At 49.5% G+C, this 18,987-nt stretch overlaps 1 protein-coding gene across 1 annotated transcript in view; it reads left to right on the forward strand.

Annotated features, from left to right (window-relative positions):
• The first annotated feature begins 8,359 nt into the window (after positions 1 to 8,359).
• RETREG1 (reticulophagy regulator 1) overlaps positions 8,360 to 18,987 on the forward strand; it is a 163,107-nt gene continuing 152,479 nt past the window's right edge. Inside the window, exon 1 of the mRNA XM_074987824.1 lies at positions 8,360 to 8,668. Within this exon, the coding sequence (XP_074843925.1) occupies positions 8,409 to 8,668 (260 nt within the window). The 5' untranslated portion in view covers positions 8,360 to 8,408. The remainder of the gene's footprint in view (positions 8,669 to 18,987) is intronic.

Below are 18,987 nucleotides of genomic sequence, written 5' to 3' on the forward strand. Positions count from 1 at the left end.
CACCCTTGATACTTCGGCCGACGAGCCCCAGCAGGCCCTGCAGCTGGAGTCCGCCCTGGAGGTAAGCCCCGCACCCCGGGGGCCCCCCCCCGGAGCCCACCCCCGGGACATCGCGGCAGGAGGAGGAGGAGGAGGAGGAGGGGGGCTCCTCCTCCGCAGAATCCAGGCTGCAGATCCTCCTCCTGCCATCCCGGAGCAGCAGCAGGGCCTCCGCCCCCCGGGGATCTCCGGACCATGGGAGTGGACCGACAGGTATGTACCCCCCTCTGGTGTACACCCCTGGGCTTAAGGGGTGGGGGGTAATAGATATGTGTCCAGGGCCCCCCACATGCTCACATGGCCATGGCCCCAAGGACAGCAGGGCCATGTCCCTCACAGCAGTGCATCAGCCCCTGCCCCCACCCGCACCCCGCACAACAGTGCCATGCCCCATCCCTGGGGCAGGGGGGAGCGGAACCTTGAGGGGCCCCCGGGAGGAGGGGGTGGGATACCCCGCAGCAGCAGCAGCAGCAACAGCAGCAGCAGCAGCATGTGATGGAGTCGGGGGAGTGCAAAAGGGAGACTCAGGCTAGATATGAGCAACAAGAGCCGAATAGCTCCCAGGGGCAAAGGATGATCCTGGGGCTACAGCTGGCAGGTGACACCTCTGCCCTGAACAAACAGGAGGGAGGAGCCGAGCTGGCTTGGAATTGGGGGGGGAGGGCGGGGGCCACAGGTAGAGGCTAGGGGAAGGGAGAGCTGGAAGGCAGCCAGCCTGAGGAGGGGGAAAGCTGCATCCCAGAGGGGCACCCCTTGGGGTCTTCTCCCCAGGACGGGTTGGAAGGACTGTCTCTTCTGACAGCTGGTGCTGTCACTCCTGGGAGAAACTGGGCATCTGTGGCCTAAGAAACCTCTCCTGCTGTCAGACCCTGCGGAGTGAAGTGAGAGTTGCTCCCACCAGGGGACGGGGTGCAGTGCAGGGGGACCCCTGAACCCCATCCATCACAGCAGCATCTCCCGGGGACGGGGATGGGGAACCTGCAGCACAGGGCTGGGGGGACAAAGGCCACGGCTCGGGGCCCACACTAATGCCTGTCTCCATTCTTCTTTCCCCCCTCCTCTCCTGTGTCCCCCACCTGCACCATCAGAAGGACCGGAAGAGAGTGCTGGCGAGGCATCAGTGGTCCCGGAGAGCCCTCCGGGGCCATCGCTCCAGGCAAGCCCCTGGGCCGAGGACCGACCGGCCCCACGGCGGGCTAGACGTCGGACCCCGCGCCACCACCAGCCGACGGCGACGGACCCCCAGCTGCTGGCCATCCACCGTCGGCAGCTGGAGGTCGCGGAGCAGCACCTGCAGCTGCAGGAGTGGGCGCTGGCCTGGCGCCAAGAGGCATCGGGGGCCTACATGGAGACTTTCAACCGCCTGGTGGACTACCTGGCCCCCCATGCTGCTCCGGCCGCCGCAGCGCCCGACGTGCCTGCTCCACCCACCGCACCACCAGCTGCTCCGCCCGTCGCCGTCCCGTCCGCCGTCGCCCCGCCACCCACCACCGAGGGCCGGAGCGCCAAGGTGCCCCTGGAGCCAGCTGAGACTCGCCGGGCATACCTTCTGGTCCGCCCCGCCCCCAGCCAGCCCCGGACAGGGCTGCGGCCGTGGCGGGGCTTCCGGCCGCCCACGCCCAGTGCCGGACTTTAGGGGCGAGGGGCCCAGGACGTGGCCCCCCCCCCTTGTATATAGTTGGGACTTATTATTTTGTGCCCCCCGTTTGCCCTGTCCCCGCCATGTAAATAGTTCTCCCCTTTATCCTCCCTGGTTTTCTTTTTATTACTGAGCACACTTTTTATTACTATTGTTTTATTTGTACATATTACTTTGGTTCCACACATGTTGCATATAGTTTGTTCTTGTTTTATATTTACAGTTAAAAAAAAAAGTTCTAAAAGAAAAAGCAGTTTAAGTTCAGCCACAAGTGCATGCTGTCATTTCTCCAGGAAAAGTGGGACGGGGGGTGTGGTTGGGTGCTCCATGGTGGTGTGGGCGTTGGGGCAGGGAGTGTGGTGGAGGAAGGGGCGGGCAGTGGGGGGCCTGGCAGAGTTCACCCCGCGGCCTCATCATCGAAGTGGGCACGCAGGGCCTCCCGGACCCGGGTCCCTTCAGGGTCCACCTGCTGACTGGGGGCAGCGGGTGGCTGCACGTCGGTCCTGCCGGCCTCCACAGCCCAGCCCTGGAAAAAGGCCTCCCCCTTGCTCTCCACCAAATTGTGCAGGGCGCAGCAGGCACCCACAATCAGGGGGATGTTGTTGGGGCCCGCATCCAGGCGGGTCAGGAGACATCTCCAGCATCCCTTCAGGCGGCCAAATGAGCGCTCCACCACCTGGCGCGCGTGGTTCAGGCGCTGGTTGAAGCACTCCTGGCTAGCGGAGAGATGGCCCGTGTATGGGTGCATGAGCCAGGGCCAGAGGGGGTATGCCGCATCTGCGATGACGCAGAGGGGCATGGTGGTGTCCCCCAGAGGGATCTCCCGCTTCAGGGTGTAGGTCCCCGCCTCCAGCCGGCGGCACAGGCCCGAGTTCTGGAAAACCCGGGCGTCGTGGGTGCTGCCAGGCCAGCCCACATAAATGTCCTGGAAACGGCCCTGGCTGTCCACCAAGGCCTGGAGGACCACAGAATGGTAGCCCTTGCGATTCATGTAGCGTCCTCCACTGTGATGCAGGGCGCAGATGGGGATGTGAGTCCCATCCAGAGCCCCGAAGCAATTGGGGAAGCCCAGGATGGCAAAGGCCACGGTGGTGGCATCTGGGTCCCCCAGCCTCACGAGCCTGTGTAGGAGCATGGCATTGATGGCACGCACAACCTGCAGAGAAAGCACTTGGGACAGCACCAATGAGGGGTGCGTGGCCCTGCCCTGCCCTCCCCTGCCCTCCTCTGACCTGCCCTGCCCTCCCCTCCCCTCCTCTGCCCTGCCCTGCCCTCCCCCGCCCTCCTCTGCCCTGTCCTGGCCTCCCCTCCCCTCCCCTGCCGTCCTCTGCCCGGGCCCCCCTCCCCTGCCCTGCCCTCCCCCCCTGGGTTCTCTTACCTCCATGAGGACAGCCCCGACGGTGGCCTTGCCCACACCAAACTGCTGCCCCATGGATCAGTAGCTGTCAGGAGCGGCCAGCTTCCAGACAGCGATGCCAACCCGTTTCTCCACTGTGAGGGCACGCCACATGGCGGTGTCCTGGTGCCTGAGTGCGGGGGTGAGCCACTGGCACAGCTCTATAAATGTCTGCCAGCTCATCCTGAAGTTCCTGAGCCAGCAGTCATCGTCCCACTCCCCAAGCACCAGCCACTCCCACCAGTCGGTGCTGTGGGGGTAGCTCCACAGCCGCCGGCGTGTGAGGTGGGGGTGGGGGCGGGGTGCTGCAGGGTTGGGGGTTGAGCCCTGCTGCCCTGGGGGCAGCTCCTCCTCCGGTGTAGCAAGGAGGTGCTCAGCTGCCTCCCGCATGGCATGGAGCAGGGCAAGCCCTGCTCCTGCTGGGAGGGCTGGGTGGACCTCTGGCTGCTGCTGCTGCTGCTGCTGCTGCTGCTGCTGGGGGTCCATGACTGCATCGCCCGGGGTCTGTGTGCCTATGGCTCCTCAGACCGTGTGCTGTGCAGGCTGTGTGTGTGTCTGGGAGGGGCCCTTTAAGGGAGCGGCTAGCTGTTGCCCCAGAAGCACTAGTCCGCCCTGTGACCCTGTCTGCAGCTGTGCCTGGCATCCCTATTTCGATGTGTGCTACTTGGGCGTGTAGACGTTCCCTCGCTGCGCCTATTTCGATGTTGTGCTGCGCAACATCGAAGTTGAACATCGATGTTGCCACCCCTGGAGGACGTGTAGACGTTATTCATCGAAATAGCCTATTTCGATGTCGCTACATCGAAATAGGCTATTTCGATGTAGGCTTCACGTGTAGACGTAGCCTATATTTCCCTGGCTTTTCCTTCTTTCCTTTTTTAAATATGGGCACTACATATGCTTTTTCCAATCATCTGGGACCTCTCCCAAGCTCCACAAGTTTTCAAAGATAATGGCCAAAGGCACTGCAATGATATCTGCCAATTCCCTCAGTACCCTTGGATGCATTAAAGCTGGATCCATGGATTTGTGTGCATCTAGCTTTTCTAAACGGATCTTAACTTGTTCTTTTCCCACTGTGGGCTGTTCACCTCCTTCCCATAATGCATTGCCTAGTGCCGTAGTTGGGGAGCTGACCTTGTCCGTGAAGACTGAGGCTAAAAAAAAGTATTGAGTACTTCAGCCTTTCCCACATCATCTGTCACCAGGTTACCTCCCCCATCCAGTAACGTCCCCACACCCTCCCTGATAACCCTTTTATTGTTAACATACGTGTAGAAGCCCATCTTGATGCCTTTCACATTCCATGCCAGCTACAGTTCCAACTGTGCTTTTGCTGTCCTGATTACCCACCAGCACTCTCCAGCCACATTCTTATACTCCTCCTTACTCACCTATCCAAGGTTCCACTTCCTATATGCATCCTTCTTGAGTTTAAACTCATCAAGGATTTCCCTAATAAGCCAAGCTGGTTGTCTACCATATTTGCTTTTCTTACAGCACATGGGCATGGTTTATTCCTGTGCCTTCCCTAAGACCTCTTTAAAATAATGCCAGTTCTTCTGAATTCCTTTCTCCTTCATACTAGCTTCCGAGGGGATCCTTTCCATCAGTTCTGTCAGGGAGTTGAAGTATGCTCTTCTGAAATCAATGGTCTATATTTTACTGCTCACCTATCTTCCTTTTGTCAGAATCCTGAAATCTACCATCCCACAATCACTGCAGCCCCAGTTGCCACCCACTTCTATTTCTCCTACTATTTCTTCCCTGTTTGTGAGCAGCAGGTCAAGCTGTGCACAACTTCTGGTCGGTTCCTTCAGTACTTGTACCAGGAAGTTATCCCCAACATTCTCCAAACACTCGCTGGATTGTTTGTGTGCTGCTGTATTGGTCTCCCTACAAATGTCTGGGTTATTAAAGTCTCACATGAGAACTAGCACCTGTGATTTGGACCCTCCTCTTAGTTGTCTGAAGAAATTCTCATCTACCTGATCTCATCTACCCCCTCACCCTGAGCAGAGCCAGAGAGACATGTCTCTCCCTACATCTCTGCCACAGTCCCAGGACTCAGAGAAGAAGCATCTCTCACCACCACAGTCTTTGGGCTGGAATGCCTAACAAGACTACGTTTTGACTTTTTGTTAACCCAGTGTGGTAAGACAGAAGTTTACTCTTGTTTCTGTCTTAGTATAATCTAATGGTAGAAGAAACACCACTTGGGGGTGAGTGTCTTATTACCTGCATTTTGTCCAGCTGTGGCTAAGTTGGCAAATCTCCTGGACCAGACAGCATTTGTGGCAATAGTATTCAGTCTGTCTGGTCCAGGAGACCTCTGCCTGGTGTGATGAGGGGCATGAACAGGTTTGGGAGGGCTCAGAAAGATAACCATGTTAATTTATATCTGTAAAAACAAGAAGTCATGTAGTACCTTAGAGACTAACAGATTTATCAGGACATAAACTTTCATGAGTAAAACCCACTTCATCAGGTGAAAAGGAGTGGAAATAAAAAGGCAGGTATATACATGTAAGAAAATTATTGGGAAAAAGGTAAATTAGGGTGATCAGTCAGTATGGCTACGTCTACACGTGAAGCCTACATCGAAGTAGCCTATTTCGATGTGGCGACATCGAAATAGGCTATTTCGATGAATAACGTCTACACGTCCTCCAGGGCTGGCAACGTCGATGTTCAATATCGACGTTGCGCAGCACCACATCGAAATAGGCGCAGTGAGGGAACGTCTACACGCCACAGTAGCACACATCGAAATAAGGGTGCCAGGCACAGCTGCAGACAGGGTCACACAGCGGACTCAACAGCCAGCTGCTCCCTTAAAGGGCCCCTCCCAGACACACTTGCACTAAACACCACAAGATCCACAGAGCCGACAACGAGTTGCAGACCCCGTGCATGCAGCATGAATCCCCCGCTGCAGCAGCAGCAGCCAGAAGCCCTGGGCTAAGGGCTGCTGCACACGGTGACCATAGAGCCCCGCACAGGCTGGAGAGACAGCGTCTCTCAACCCCCCAGCTGATGGCTGCCATGGAGGACCCCACAATTTTGACGTTGCGGGATGCGGATCGTCTACACGGTCCCTACTTCGACGTTGAACGTCGAAGTAGGGCGCTATTCCGATCCCCTCATGAGGTTAGCGACTTCGACGTCTCGCCGCCTAACGTCGAAGTTAACTTCGAAATAGCGCCCGACGTGTGTAGCCACGACGGGCGCTATTTCGAAGTTAGTGCCGCTACTTCGAAGTAGCATGCACGTGTAGACACAGCTTATGAATGTGACCATTCACTGTAGATGACGCGGAGATATGACTATCCATTGAGGGGAAGTTGCCTCTGTAGAGTGTTAACGGCTTAAGATCCTTATTGAGGATTGTATAGTATTGAATTTGCAAATTAACTCCTATTCAGCTGTTTTCCTTTATAATTGAGTTTTGAACTTTTTTTGTACAAGGATGGCTACTTTTAAATACTTTACTGAATATCCAGGAATGTTAAAATGTTCCTGTTATGTATGTTTACGTATGTTTCCTTTCTTGATATCTGATTGTCGCCTGTTTATCTTTTGGTGCACAGACGGACTGGTTTGATCAATATATATGCCAATATACATGCCTGAGGGGCATTACTGGGATGTGATGGCATGTATCACATTGGTGGACATGCAGGTATATGAGTCCTTGATGGTGTGGCTTATGTTATTAGGGCCTATGATAGTGTTGCTTGTAGAGATATATGAACAGACTTGGCACCAGGGTTTGTTGTAGGGATAGGTTCCTGGGTTAGCGTTTCTGTGCTGTGTGACTGTTGATGAGTATTTGCTTAAGGTTGGGGGGGCTCTGTTGGCAAGGTCTAATCTGCTTCCAAAGGTATGAGTGATGGATCATTCTCCAGGAAAGGTTAAAGATTGTCAGTGATGTGCCGGAGGGGTTTTAGCTGGGGGACTGTAGATGAAAACCAGTGGTGTTCTGTTATTTTCCTTGTTGGTCTCGTCCTGAAGTAGGTGACTGAGTACTCATCTGGCTCTGTTAATCTGTGTCCTCACTTCCCCACAGGGATATTTACATTTTAAGAACGCTTGATAAAGATCATGTAGGTATTTGCCTTTGTATGAGGGATTGGAGAAGATATGGTATTATCTTAGGGCCTCGCTGGTGACAATTGATCATGTGATGTGTCCTGGATGGATGCTAGAGGCATGTAGGTAAGAACAGCAGTCACCTGGTTTCTGGCACCAAGTGGTGCTTACATGACCATCATTTATTTGTACTGTAGTGTCCAGCAAGTGGATCTCTTGTGTAGCCTGGTCCAGGCTTAGGTTGATAGTGGGGTGGAAATTATTGAAAATGTTGGCATGCTGTGGGGCCATGGTGGCACCGCAGCAATACCACTGACTTGAAGGTATATATTTTCTCCATAGCAGACATGGTTGTGAGTAGCTCAATAAATAAAAAGTTAAAAACAGTTCCACCACCTAGAACCCCCATAGGCTGCATACACCCACCACTTGTCCCCAGCTCGTATGTGATCAGCATGATCCTCTCCTGACCTCACTGCGGCTAGCACCACACAATACCCTCAGCACGACTCCGTCCTCAGCCATCCCCCAGTGCTATTTTCTTCTAACTTCCTGGCTTTACCCCTCCCTGTCCGCACCAAGTTATGATGCCTCAACTCCCACCTGTCCTTAAATCTCAGTTACGTCTGTCACTCAGTAGCTGCCAGTGTTCCCCCTCCGCCCAGTACTTGGGCAGCTGCCCCGCTCACTGACTGACAGAACACCCCCGCCAGCAGCACGGGGGTGCACAGCTGCACATAACCAAATGTACTCTTTACATGGGTGGAACAGGTGCAGGCAACACCGCTGGTAACTGCCCTCGGTGGGGCGCTGCGGGGCAGGGGTCAGGCTGTGCCTCGCACCCGGCTGCGCAGCCCCCTTCCTCCGCCCCGGCCTCGCAGCGGGGACCCAAAGGCGCCAGCTCGGGCGTGGCCTCCCAGCCCGCTCCAGGCGGCCCCGTTCAGGAAGTAGATCCACGACAAAGCCCCTCGCCCTGAGCGGAGCCGGAGGGAAGCACCGCACCAGCCACACTGCTGCGAGCGAGGGCGCGGGAACGCCTGAACGCGCGCGCTCCCCGCGGCACCTGCCGCGCGCGCTCTGCCCCGCCTGCCCGCCCAAGCAACGGCTACCGGTCAGCGGTGACGTCAGCCGGTGCCTGGCCGCGGGAACGGCTGTGTGCGCGGAGCCCACCCCCGGCGGCCGCACCCCTGCGCGCCGCGCCCCGCCCCGCCCCAGCTCGCGCCCGGCAGCCGCCGCCGAGACATGGCGAGTGCGGGGCGGCCGCAGCAGGGCGCCGCGGCGGGAGGGGGCGGCCACGAGCCGCCCGGGGCTCGGAGCGCGGCGACGGCTGAGACAGCGGTCGGGGATGAGGAGCCGGGGCAGGTGTCAGGCGGGGCCGCGCCCGCTCTCGCGCTGCTGGGGGAGACCGGGCTGGCGCTGGGCGGCTGCATCGCGGCTGCTCTGAGCTGGGAGAGGCCGCTCCGAAGCCTGGGCAGCTTCGTCTGCGCTAACCTGCTGTTCTGGTGAGAGCCTGTTCGGGCGCGGGGGGGACCTGGGAGCCCCGCCCCGCCCCGCCCCGCGGAGTGACTCGTCACCTCCCGCCGGCGAGCACAGCCCCCCGGCAAGTGAGCCCCCTCCTGGAACATCGGCTCCCGCGAGCGCAGCCAGTGCCCGTTGCGCCCTGTTTCCTTGTTCTGTGGGAGAGACCCCGTCCCCCATTGCTGCCCCCCGTATCTCCTCTCCTAATTCTCCCCGCACCCCCGCCGACAGACGGCCCACTTGCCCCAGTACTCCCCTCCCCCGCGGGAGACTGACCCCATTCTCACCCCCTCTCCTTGGAGGAGACCCCAGCCCTAATATCTGCATCCAACGGACATCCCTGAGCGCGTTATTCCCTGCACCATCCAGAGCGGAAGAGTGTACAGTGTGGCTGGTTCCCTGCCCTTGATTTTATTAGTTTTGCATATTTTTTGTTTCCCAACCAACAAACCCATGTAATGGGGATTTGCCCAGGCAGTGAATATCATCTTGTGAGTTTGAGGCATGGGGGGCATGGGCACCAGCACCTTTGGGGCATGGGAGTGATGCTCATGAAGCTAAACTCTAATGTGAAATGGGCTCTACTCTGGTGCAGTGGTCCACAGATGTGGAGTTGGTAGCAAGGAGAGTGAGACCATAGGTGAGTGTAAATTTAAGCCTGTGTGTGTTTTGCAGAATAAGTAACCTTATTTGAAAGACACTTACAGGATAAGGGTTTTTGTGGCTTCCAGAACAATAAGAACTCGTGTGGCACTTTATAGACTAACAGAGAGGAAGCTGTGCTAGTCTATACACTATCAAAACAAAAATCAGTCAAGTAGCACTTTAAAGACTAGCAAAACAGTTTATTAGGTGAGCTTTCATGGGACAGACCCACTTCTTCAGACCATAGCCAGACCAGAACAGACTCAATGAAGACTATGGTCTGAAGAAGTAGGTCTGTCCCACGAAAGCTCACCTAATAAACTGTTTTGCTAGGTATTTTAAACTCACCTAATAAACTATTTTGCTGAAGAAGGGGGTCTGTCCCACAAAAGCTCACCTAATAAACTATTTTGCCAGATATTTTAAATATCTGTTAGTCTATAAGGTGCCACAAGACTTACTGGTTTTCTGTATTGTGTGTCTTGTGCAGCACCAAGTGCATCATCTGCGCTTGGCTCACTCTTCTCTAATTGGTTTAGGTCAACTTTGTGAATAAGCAAGGAAGAATTATAATCGAAATGGACATGTTTGTATTATATTGCAAAACCACCCATCAAAATTTTCAGAATTAAGTAATTTTCCTATAGGAATATTCTACACTTTTCTACTTGTTTCAGTTCGTTGATCCATGGTTGTGCCAGTCCTTAAAATTCCCCATATCGATCTCCAGATCTTATATGTTTTCTTCTGTCTATACATACAATATTTGTATGTATACGTACATTATAGCCTGATCCTTTTTATAGTGAGACTAGAGTGCTACATTGTGTTTTCCCACAGGATTACCCCCTTTCCTCCTCAGTAAGATACATAAGAGACTGAGCAAACAAACAGCTGAATTATTGACAGCGCCGTTCAGCGCTTTATGATCTTGGAATTGTTCATTTTTAAGTGGTACGTGGTCCAGGTCATAAGGAAAGAACTTCAGTATTTTCTTAAGCATTTCACTTCACAGGGAAATATTCTATTGTATATGAAAATATAGGCCTGTGCTCTTTAATTAAAAGTGATGTGTTGTCATTTGCTAATTTGAAAGGATAGGTGTTCTAATACCCCGGTTTAGACTAAAGGGTTCTTTCTTGGGTTATGAGATAAGTGGTTGGAAGCCCAGCCTAAACACTCCTGATTCATAACATACATTGTTATACATGCTCTAGCAGATAGATTTCTTGTATTTTGAAACGAATTACAGTAAACTCTGTCTTAACCAGCGTTCTACTATCTGGAACTCTCAACCAGCATTTTAACCACAAGTCAATTTTAATTACATTTTCTGTAAGTACAGTATAGTGAATGTAAATACAAACAAATCCAGCAAATCCAGAATACGTTTACAGTGTACAATACTACTGTTGGTAAATAAAGTATTCTGCCTACATTTTTGTTAATATCTAATCTTGTTTTTCTTTAGTGTTATGCATTACTAGGTATATCCCTCTCTATTACCTAGAATATTTGAATATCTGGAGTTTACCATATAGAGTTGTGCCATCATTTTCTCTGTATTTCAGATGCAATCAGTTTCTGCAGTCGTGCTTTCTTACAGTCTGGAAGGGCTCTGATGCCTTACTACTTTTTTTTTTTAAAAAAACTAAGCCATGTAATAAAATGATATCTTATTGGTAATAGCACTAAAGCTGCTTAGCTTATAATTGTTTTAAACAGCATTTCATGTGGAGATGTTTGCATTTGTTTAAGGACTCAAAAGGCTCTCTGGTTGTCATTCAGTTTTGAACATCACTGTGAGTGTAAGGAATGGTCTTTACGATAAGGACATTTGGTCTGACGAGATCTAAGCTGAACCTGTGCATTTGTCGATGAGTGCAACCATTGTTACCTCTGCTTGAGCTGTTAAAAAGTGGGTTTTTTTCCTGTTTTATTGTGTCCTGTTGGTTTTGATGGTCTTATTGACCGTTCATATTCTACTGTGTGTCTTCTGATATTTAAGTGAAATGGTTCTGTCAGAATTTCGAATTCATTCTACATTCCTATTGCCAAAAAGAGCCAGGATGAAGAAAGCCTGGCTTTCACCTCAGAGTTGTTCTTGGGGCCTTCATCCATCTTATTGTGCTGAGGGAATTGAGGGGTGAGGGCAAAGCAAAAAAAATTCAGAGGTGTGAATGATAACAAGTAGAACTGTATTTCTGTGGTTTAAACAGATTAGAACAAGATGGGGCATCAACTAAAGAACTGAGAGGGAAATTTGTTGCCATACCAGCCCAGATGTGGGTAGAGAGGTAGCTCTGTGGAAGCAGTCAGGGAGAATAGTAGGAGCTCTTTGTCTATTAAGTTCTAGCAGATAATAGCAACTGTGCTTCCCCCCATCTGACCTTAGCCTCTGTGTGTCATCACACATTTTTTCAACCCATGTGGACGGAGTGTACAGCCGGAAATTGTAAGCAAGTGTGGCTCAGATACCATTGAGTTTCCAAGATATATAATTCCGCCCCTTCTCTCCCCTGGCACATTCCCATTCTTGACCATATCTCCATTTTTGAAAAAAAAATTCTCTGTTTCAGTATTTCTAATGGTTGCCTTGGAGTCTTCTCTAATAAAATTTAGCTCAGCTTCTTTTTCTGATTGTGAACAGTGAAATGAGTGCTAAGAACCACCTGCTTTGATGCATATGCAAGACTTCTTATGGAGAGTTTCTTGATTTCTGGTTTAAGGCTACCTTGAAGGCCAAAATATCTGTTAGTCTGTAAGGTGCCACAAGACTTCTTGTTCTTGAAGGCCTCAGTGCTGCAAACACTTATACATATGTTTAACTCTCCTGTTGTGAGGTTTCAATAAATTAAAAAAACGTAGGTTGTGTAAATACAAATTTTGCAAAACCTGAACTCATCAGAAAAGTGTTTTGGGTACTTTTTAAAAATAAAACTACCCAGGCATTTCATTATTGTGCCTAGAATAAGTAGAAAGACAACTATTTTAAAAAAAAAAGACAAGATTGGTTTATCTGATATGGTTTACGTATTGTAGTTTATTCAATTTTAGTAGCATTAATGAAATTTAGAGTATAAATCTGCAAATACTTTAAAATTGAATGTGTTTTTATTAAAAAAACTACAAATTTTAATATTTTTTAAATATTTGCATTGTAGTAGCATCTGTGAGTCTCAACCAAACTTCAGATTCCATTTTGCTACCCCATGAAGAATTTACAAATTAAATAATCGAGGCAAAGGGTGGGTGAAAGGAAGCGTTATCTTGATTTTACAAATAGGGAACTGAGGTATGGCGAAAGAGACATACCTAAGATTGTGCAACAATCCTGTGACAGCACTTGGGAGTTGAACCTAGATCTACCAATTCATGGTCCAGTGCCTTAATCACAAGGCCTTCCTTCTGAGGGTATGTCTACACTTGGGAATAAAATCAAATTGGTTAAAGTCGAATTTTTAACAATAGATTTTTAATGCTAACATTTTTAACACTAGTCAAATTTTATGTCCTGACCAGCTCAGAAAATCTATTTACTGTGTCCCCACATGGTTGCCTGAATCCAACTGTGCAGTGCATTGTGGACATCTATCCCACCTATGCCTATTGCATTTTGGGATTTTGTATCAGTGTCTTCTGGGGGAAAAAGTCACCGCAAGTGGTTTTGAGTTTCTGATGGCATCATCCCAGAATGCATTTTCCTCAGCCTCCCTTTTCTGCTGTTTTTAAAAAAAAAAAAAAAAAAAAAAAAAAGGCATTTTGCGCTGTTTTCATTTCAACTGCCAGCTGCTGTTACAGACACTAATATGGATCCTGTTATACTTCAAAGTTTGATGCGGTGTTTTGTGTTCAGTTCCTACACTGCAATGCAGTATCTTCTGAATATAATGCCCATGCAGAATGAGCTCATTGTTTCCAGGGGCATTGACGGATACGAATCTCTGGAGAGAAAAACCACCAAGTCTCTGGCAGCACTGGAGTCACTGCACAGTGTGGAGTGCAGGTTCTGGAGCCGCAAAAACAGCACAGACTGGTGGAATCACATAATTTTGCAGTCATGGAATGACCAACGATGACTGTGAAACTTCTGTATGCATAAGGCCGCTTTCAAGGAACTTTGTGAAGTGCCATCTCCCACCCTGAAGAGCAGTGATATCAGAATGAGACCTGCTTTGACAGTTGAGAAGAATGTGGCAACTGCTCTTTGGAAGTTTGCGGTGCCAGACAGTTATCTGTCAATGGGCGATCAATTTGGAGTGGGCAAATCTATGGTGGGGGCAGTTGTCATACAGGTAGCCACGGTGTTCAACATGCTTCTCCTACAGAAGACAGTGACTCTGGGAAATGTGCAGGACATAGGGAATGGATTTGCTGCCATGTGGTACCCTAACTATGGTGGGGCCATAGATGTTCACAAATCTCCATCCTGGCACTGTACCAGCAGGCCTCAGAGTACATTAACTGCAAGTACATTAACTTCTCTATGGGGTTGCAGGCATTGGTGGATCACAAAGGTCATTTCACTGTTGTCAACGTGGGGTGGTCAGGAAGGGTGCATGATGCACAAATCTTCACGAATTCTGATCTGTTTAGAAGAATCCAGAGCAATAATTTCTTCCCAGACCAGACAATTATCACTGATGGCATGGAAATGTCCATAGTTATTTTGGATGACGCTGCGTACCCCTTGTTCCCTTAGCTCATGAAACCTTGGACCCCAGTAAGGAGCTCTTTAACTACAGGCTGAGCAGGTGCAGAATGGTGGTAGAATGTGCCTTTGGCCATTTAAAAGTTAAGTTTAAGTGCCTTCTGACCCACTTAGACATCCATGAAATGAACACTATGGTCATCGTGGCCTGCTGTGTTCCTCGTGATGTTTGTGAGGCAGGAGGGAACGTTTCATGCCTGAGGGCGGGAGACCTGAGGCAGAGATTCTGGCAAGAAATTGTCAGCAACTGACCCCAAGGGAAAACAGGAAAGCCCAGAAACAAGTACTGAAAATCAGGGATGCCTTGAAAACTGTTTGTGAATGAGTGTGAAGGGCATTAACTGGCATCCCCTCTCCCACATCCATGCTGTTACCTTGTCCTTCGTGAAACGCCTCATCAGTCGCAAGACAGCCATCACCTCCCCACTCACCCCAAAGGCATGTTAACTAATAAATTAAACTCTTTTCACAATAATAGCACTAATGGAAGAGTGGTGGGTATGTGAGACATGGCACTATTTATGGGCCACTAATGGAAGAATGGGGGGTATAGGTGAGAAAAAGGTAATGTCATAGTTATATGACAGTTAGCCTTCTAGTGGGTGTTGATGTTCTGGGGTTGCGAAGCAGGGCCCTCCATGGTCTTCCCTACCTCGTTCTGGGTCCCCAGTGAGACTGAGACTTAGGTCCGCCTGTGCGTCTGGGCACGTTGGGCAACAAGTGCTCTCCAGAGATTTCGGTCTGATGCCACTGTTTCTGCTTCTTCCCACATTATACCAATGTTCTTAAAGTCGTCTTTAACCGTGCTTTGCCACATTTTCAGTGGTCTTCCCCTCTTTCTCTTTCCTTTAGCTGGTGTCCATTGCATTGCTACCTTTGGATGAAGATTATCTGAAAGACCCAAGATGTGTTCAGCAAGACGCAATCTACGCTTTGCCACAACATGCTGCAGTCTCCGCAGGCCACATCTTCGTAGAATCTCTTCGTTAGTAATGCGATCGATGTAGGTAACACCAAGGATCTTACACAGACATCGTTGGTGGAACACATTCAGCTTATGTGATATTCTTGCAGTGTTCTTCCATGTTTCACTGGCGTAGATTGCAGTGGACCTGACACTAGTGCTATAGAGTCGAAGCTTTGTAGCAAGGCCAATTGTTGACGCAGACCAAATTGGGCATAGTCTTTGGAACAGTGCCGAGGCTTTCCCGATTCTGCAGTTGACATCTGCCTCGACATTCCCATCATTGGACAGAGTGCTGCCAAGATAGGTGAACCGCTGGACATCTTCTAAGGACTGACTTTCTACCACTATTGGTGTGTTTGCCTGAGCTTTTCCGATCCGCATCACCTTTGTTTTATTGCTGTTTATCCTCAACCCAACTTTACCTGCTTCTTTTTCTAAACTTGTTGTCATGTCCTGCAAGCATTCATCCGTTTCTGCAAGCAGCACGATATCGTCAGTGAAGTCCAGATCTGTGAGCCGGCACTGGTTTTCTCAAGAGATACCAAAATTTGTCTTGCACGTTGCTTTCCTCATAATGAAGTCCACAGCCAAAAGGAACAAGAATGGTGATAGAACACACCCTTGCCACACACGAGAGTCAATATTGAAGAAATTGGTCATACCATTATCGGTCCTCACACAGCAACTGGAGTTTAGGTAGAGATTTTGGAAGGTGTTAATGTAGCATTGTGGGATACCATAACTATGTACTGTGTTCCACAATGACTCTCTATGTACGCTGTCAAACGCCTTTTTGAAATCGATAAAGTTTATTGACAGCGGCCGTTGAAATTCAATACTCTGTTCAGTGATGTTGCGCAACGTGAAAATTTGCTCGCCGCATGAGTGTCCGCACCGAAATCCAGCCTGCTCCTCCCACAGTGTATTATCCACTGCGGCCTGAAGCCTCCTGAGCAGGACAATACAAAACACTTTGCCCAGGACCGATAGGAGCGTAATGTCTCTCCAATTACTACAACCGGTGACGTTCCCCTTTTTTGGTAACTTAACAATCACTCCCTTCCTCCAATCACTTGGGACACACTCTGCTCGCCAGCATGCGTTCAAGAACCTCGTTAGTTCTTGCACGACACTGTTGCCCCCATACGTTAGTAATTCGGCCGTGATTTGGTCAAGACCGGCGGCCTTGTTATTCTTCAACGATCTAATGGCTTTATCAGTTTCTTCAAATTTGATCATGCCTAGGTCTACTTCTAGTTCATCAGAAGGATTGGAATTACTAAAATCATAGGTTGTGGCTGGAGCTGGCTGGTTTCATATCTCTTTGAAGTGCTCTATCCAGCGTGCATCTTGCTCTTCTTTACTAAGTAAGATCTTCCCATTCTTATCCTTGATAGGAGCATTGGAATTGCATCTTGCACCCGTTAATTCTCGGACAATATGATACAGCATCTTGGTGTTACATTTCTTAGCTGTTTCTCCTGCTTCAGCACCCTTACATTCTAACCATTCTTTTTTGTCAGCCCAGCAGCTTTTCTTAACTTGACAATCCAGCAATTGATACTTTGCAATAGCCTCTGCCATCTCGTTTGGTGATTTTTGCCTGGTCTCTGTGCTGTTTCGCGATTTTACGCTCATCTATCAGTTTCTAGGTTCTGTCTTGTATCCAGCGTTCTCTTTGCATGCCTCTTCTCCGTCCAATTGTCTCTTCCACACTCTTAGTCACTGCTTGTTTGACCCACGTCCATTGGTCTTCAAGTTCATTTTCATGATGCATTTGTTGGAACTGATTCTTGAGTTGGAGCTTGTAGTGTTCAACCGTGGCCTGATCTCTCAGCTTTTCAACTGTGAAGGACCAGAGTGGTTGCCTTTCTCTTTTTCTTTTTAAGCGAAGGCGAAGCGATGCCATCAGAAGATTATGGTCCGATCCAATGTCGGCTCCATGATACGCTCTTGCATCTAACAGCACTGATCACCAGCATTTGCTGATGCAGAGATAGTCAATTTCGTTGTTAGTGATGCTATCAGGAGACGGTCATGTTTTTTTATGAATATTTTTGTGTGCGAAATAGGTGTTTCCAATACACGAGTTATTCGTACTACAGAACAGCAGTAGGCGCTCTCCATTATTGCTCGTTTGTGTCGCTGATCCGTATGGGCCAATCATGTGTTCCCATCCTTGTCTTTTGCTATTTATTCGTGCATTCGTATCGCCCATAAGTAGCCTCATGTTGCGATTGGGGACACCATTGATGGTGTCTTGCAGAAGGTCGTAAAATGCGTCTTTTTTGGTTTCGTCGGCATCCTCAGTTGGTGCATATACTTGAATCATGGTAGTCTTTGCATGCCTCAACTGGAACCTTGCTATGATAATGCATTCGCTCACGGGCTTCCAGCCAATTAATGCCTGTGTTGTATCCTTGCTGAGTACCAGACCTACACCGTGCACATGTTGGTCATCATTTCCAGAGTATAGAATGGTTTTTCCATCACTGAGTATCCTGTCACTTCCTAACCACCTCATCTCGCTAACGCCTAGAATGTCCATTCGGTAGCTGTCAAATTCATGAAGCAACTGTGCTACCTTTCCTCACTGGTATAATGTTTGTACGTTACAGGTTCTGGCTTTCGTCATGGTTTGGGCACTTAGGATCGAGCTCTGCATCAGGCACTGAATTTCCTTCCGGCTTTCATTTAGCACCATCATAGAGAAAGAGCTGATACCTTCGTGCTGAATTAGGTTTTGTTTATTTTGTTTGGTTGCACTTGTTGTTTCTGTAGCGAATGATAGGTTTGACAGGATCGAGTTGCGAGCTCAATACCCAGCCTTCCTCCTTTTTCATCCGGGCTTTGGACCGGCAATGGCGGAGTTCCCCAATGAGAGGAGTGTGCCAAATGTATGGAGGGATGAGGTATGGAAATGGGGAGGCATTGATTGGATGGGGGATGCAGAACCAGGACTGGGTAACTGGATTGCGTTGGTTGAGGGAGGTCTCAGGTGATGGTGTATGGAGTGTTTGGGGGGTGCAGGGCCCTGTCTAGGGCAGGAGAATGAATGGGGTAAGGGTGGCATGTATTGGTGATACCTGGAGTGGCTTGGAGATGCTGTTCCTCTAAAAGAGGAAGGTAATGTGTACAAATAGGGGGGCATGTAATGGGGCTTGTGGGGTGGTGCATGGTTTGCTGACTTTTTATCAAGCACAGCTTCAATTAATGCAGAAGTCACTGATTGTGATTTCTCTATAAGCAAATTAATTTGGTCTGTTTGGCCATAAAGGACATGAATGAGTCAAGCATTTATTCTAGAGAATCTCACTTTTTTCCTCCAGTCACAGAGCTCTGTTTTCTCGTTTAACTACAAGAAAATAATTTTCCAACAGTTCATTCAAGGTCGTCTTCCTCCACATTGGATGCAGCCTCTTATCTGCTGAACTGCGCCCTCTTTGTTTTTTTCCAGCGTCATTCGCTGATAAAACAAATATTAATGTCGTTAGCAATAGCAGTATTTTTATCTTTACTTGGAACAATGACTGTAGTGACAGAAAGAATGGCTGGCTGCCTGTCTCTATGGAAGACATATTGCCACTGCAAGGATGCTCTGGGTACTTTTAATATTCAAAGCAGCACAGTTTCAGCTAGTCTGTGGCAAAGGTTTACCCTCAAGACTGTAGTAAGCTATCCTTGGTTCATGGGGGGAAAAATGGTTTCTTAAAGCAACACCGAGGTTTGTATTTGTGTGTTGGGAGGGTTCCAGCCCATGGAGGGTGAGTGGTTGTATTGTGGCATTCTTAAAGTACTCTGTCCCAGGCGGCAGTAGGGTTTGCCTTGAGCACATGGGCTCACACATGAACTATTGGAATATCCAATCACCTGCCAGCCGTACGGGAGGAGAAGGGGCTGCTGCATGTTCTTGCATGCACAAACCATGGATTTTAAAGTGCCTGCATCAGAAATGCATGAGATTTGGTCTGCACTGGGTA

The sequence above is a fragment of the Carettochelys insculpta genome, chromosome 2 (assembly GCF_033958435.1).
Source record: "Carettochelys insculpta isolate YL-2023 chromosome 2, ASM3395843v1, whole genome shotgun sequence".
In the NCBI taxonomy this organism is placed as follows: Eukaryota; Metazoa; Chordata; order Testudines; family Carettochelyidae; genus Carettochelys; species Carettochelys insculpta.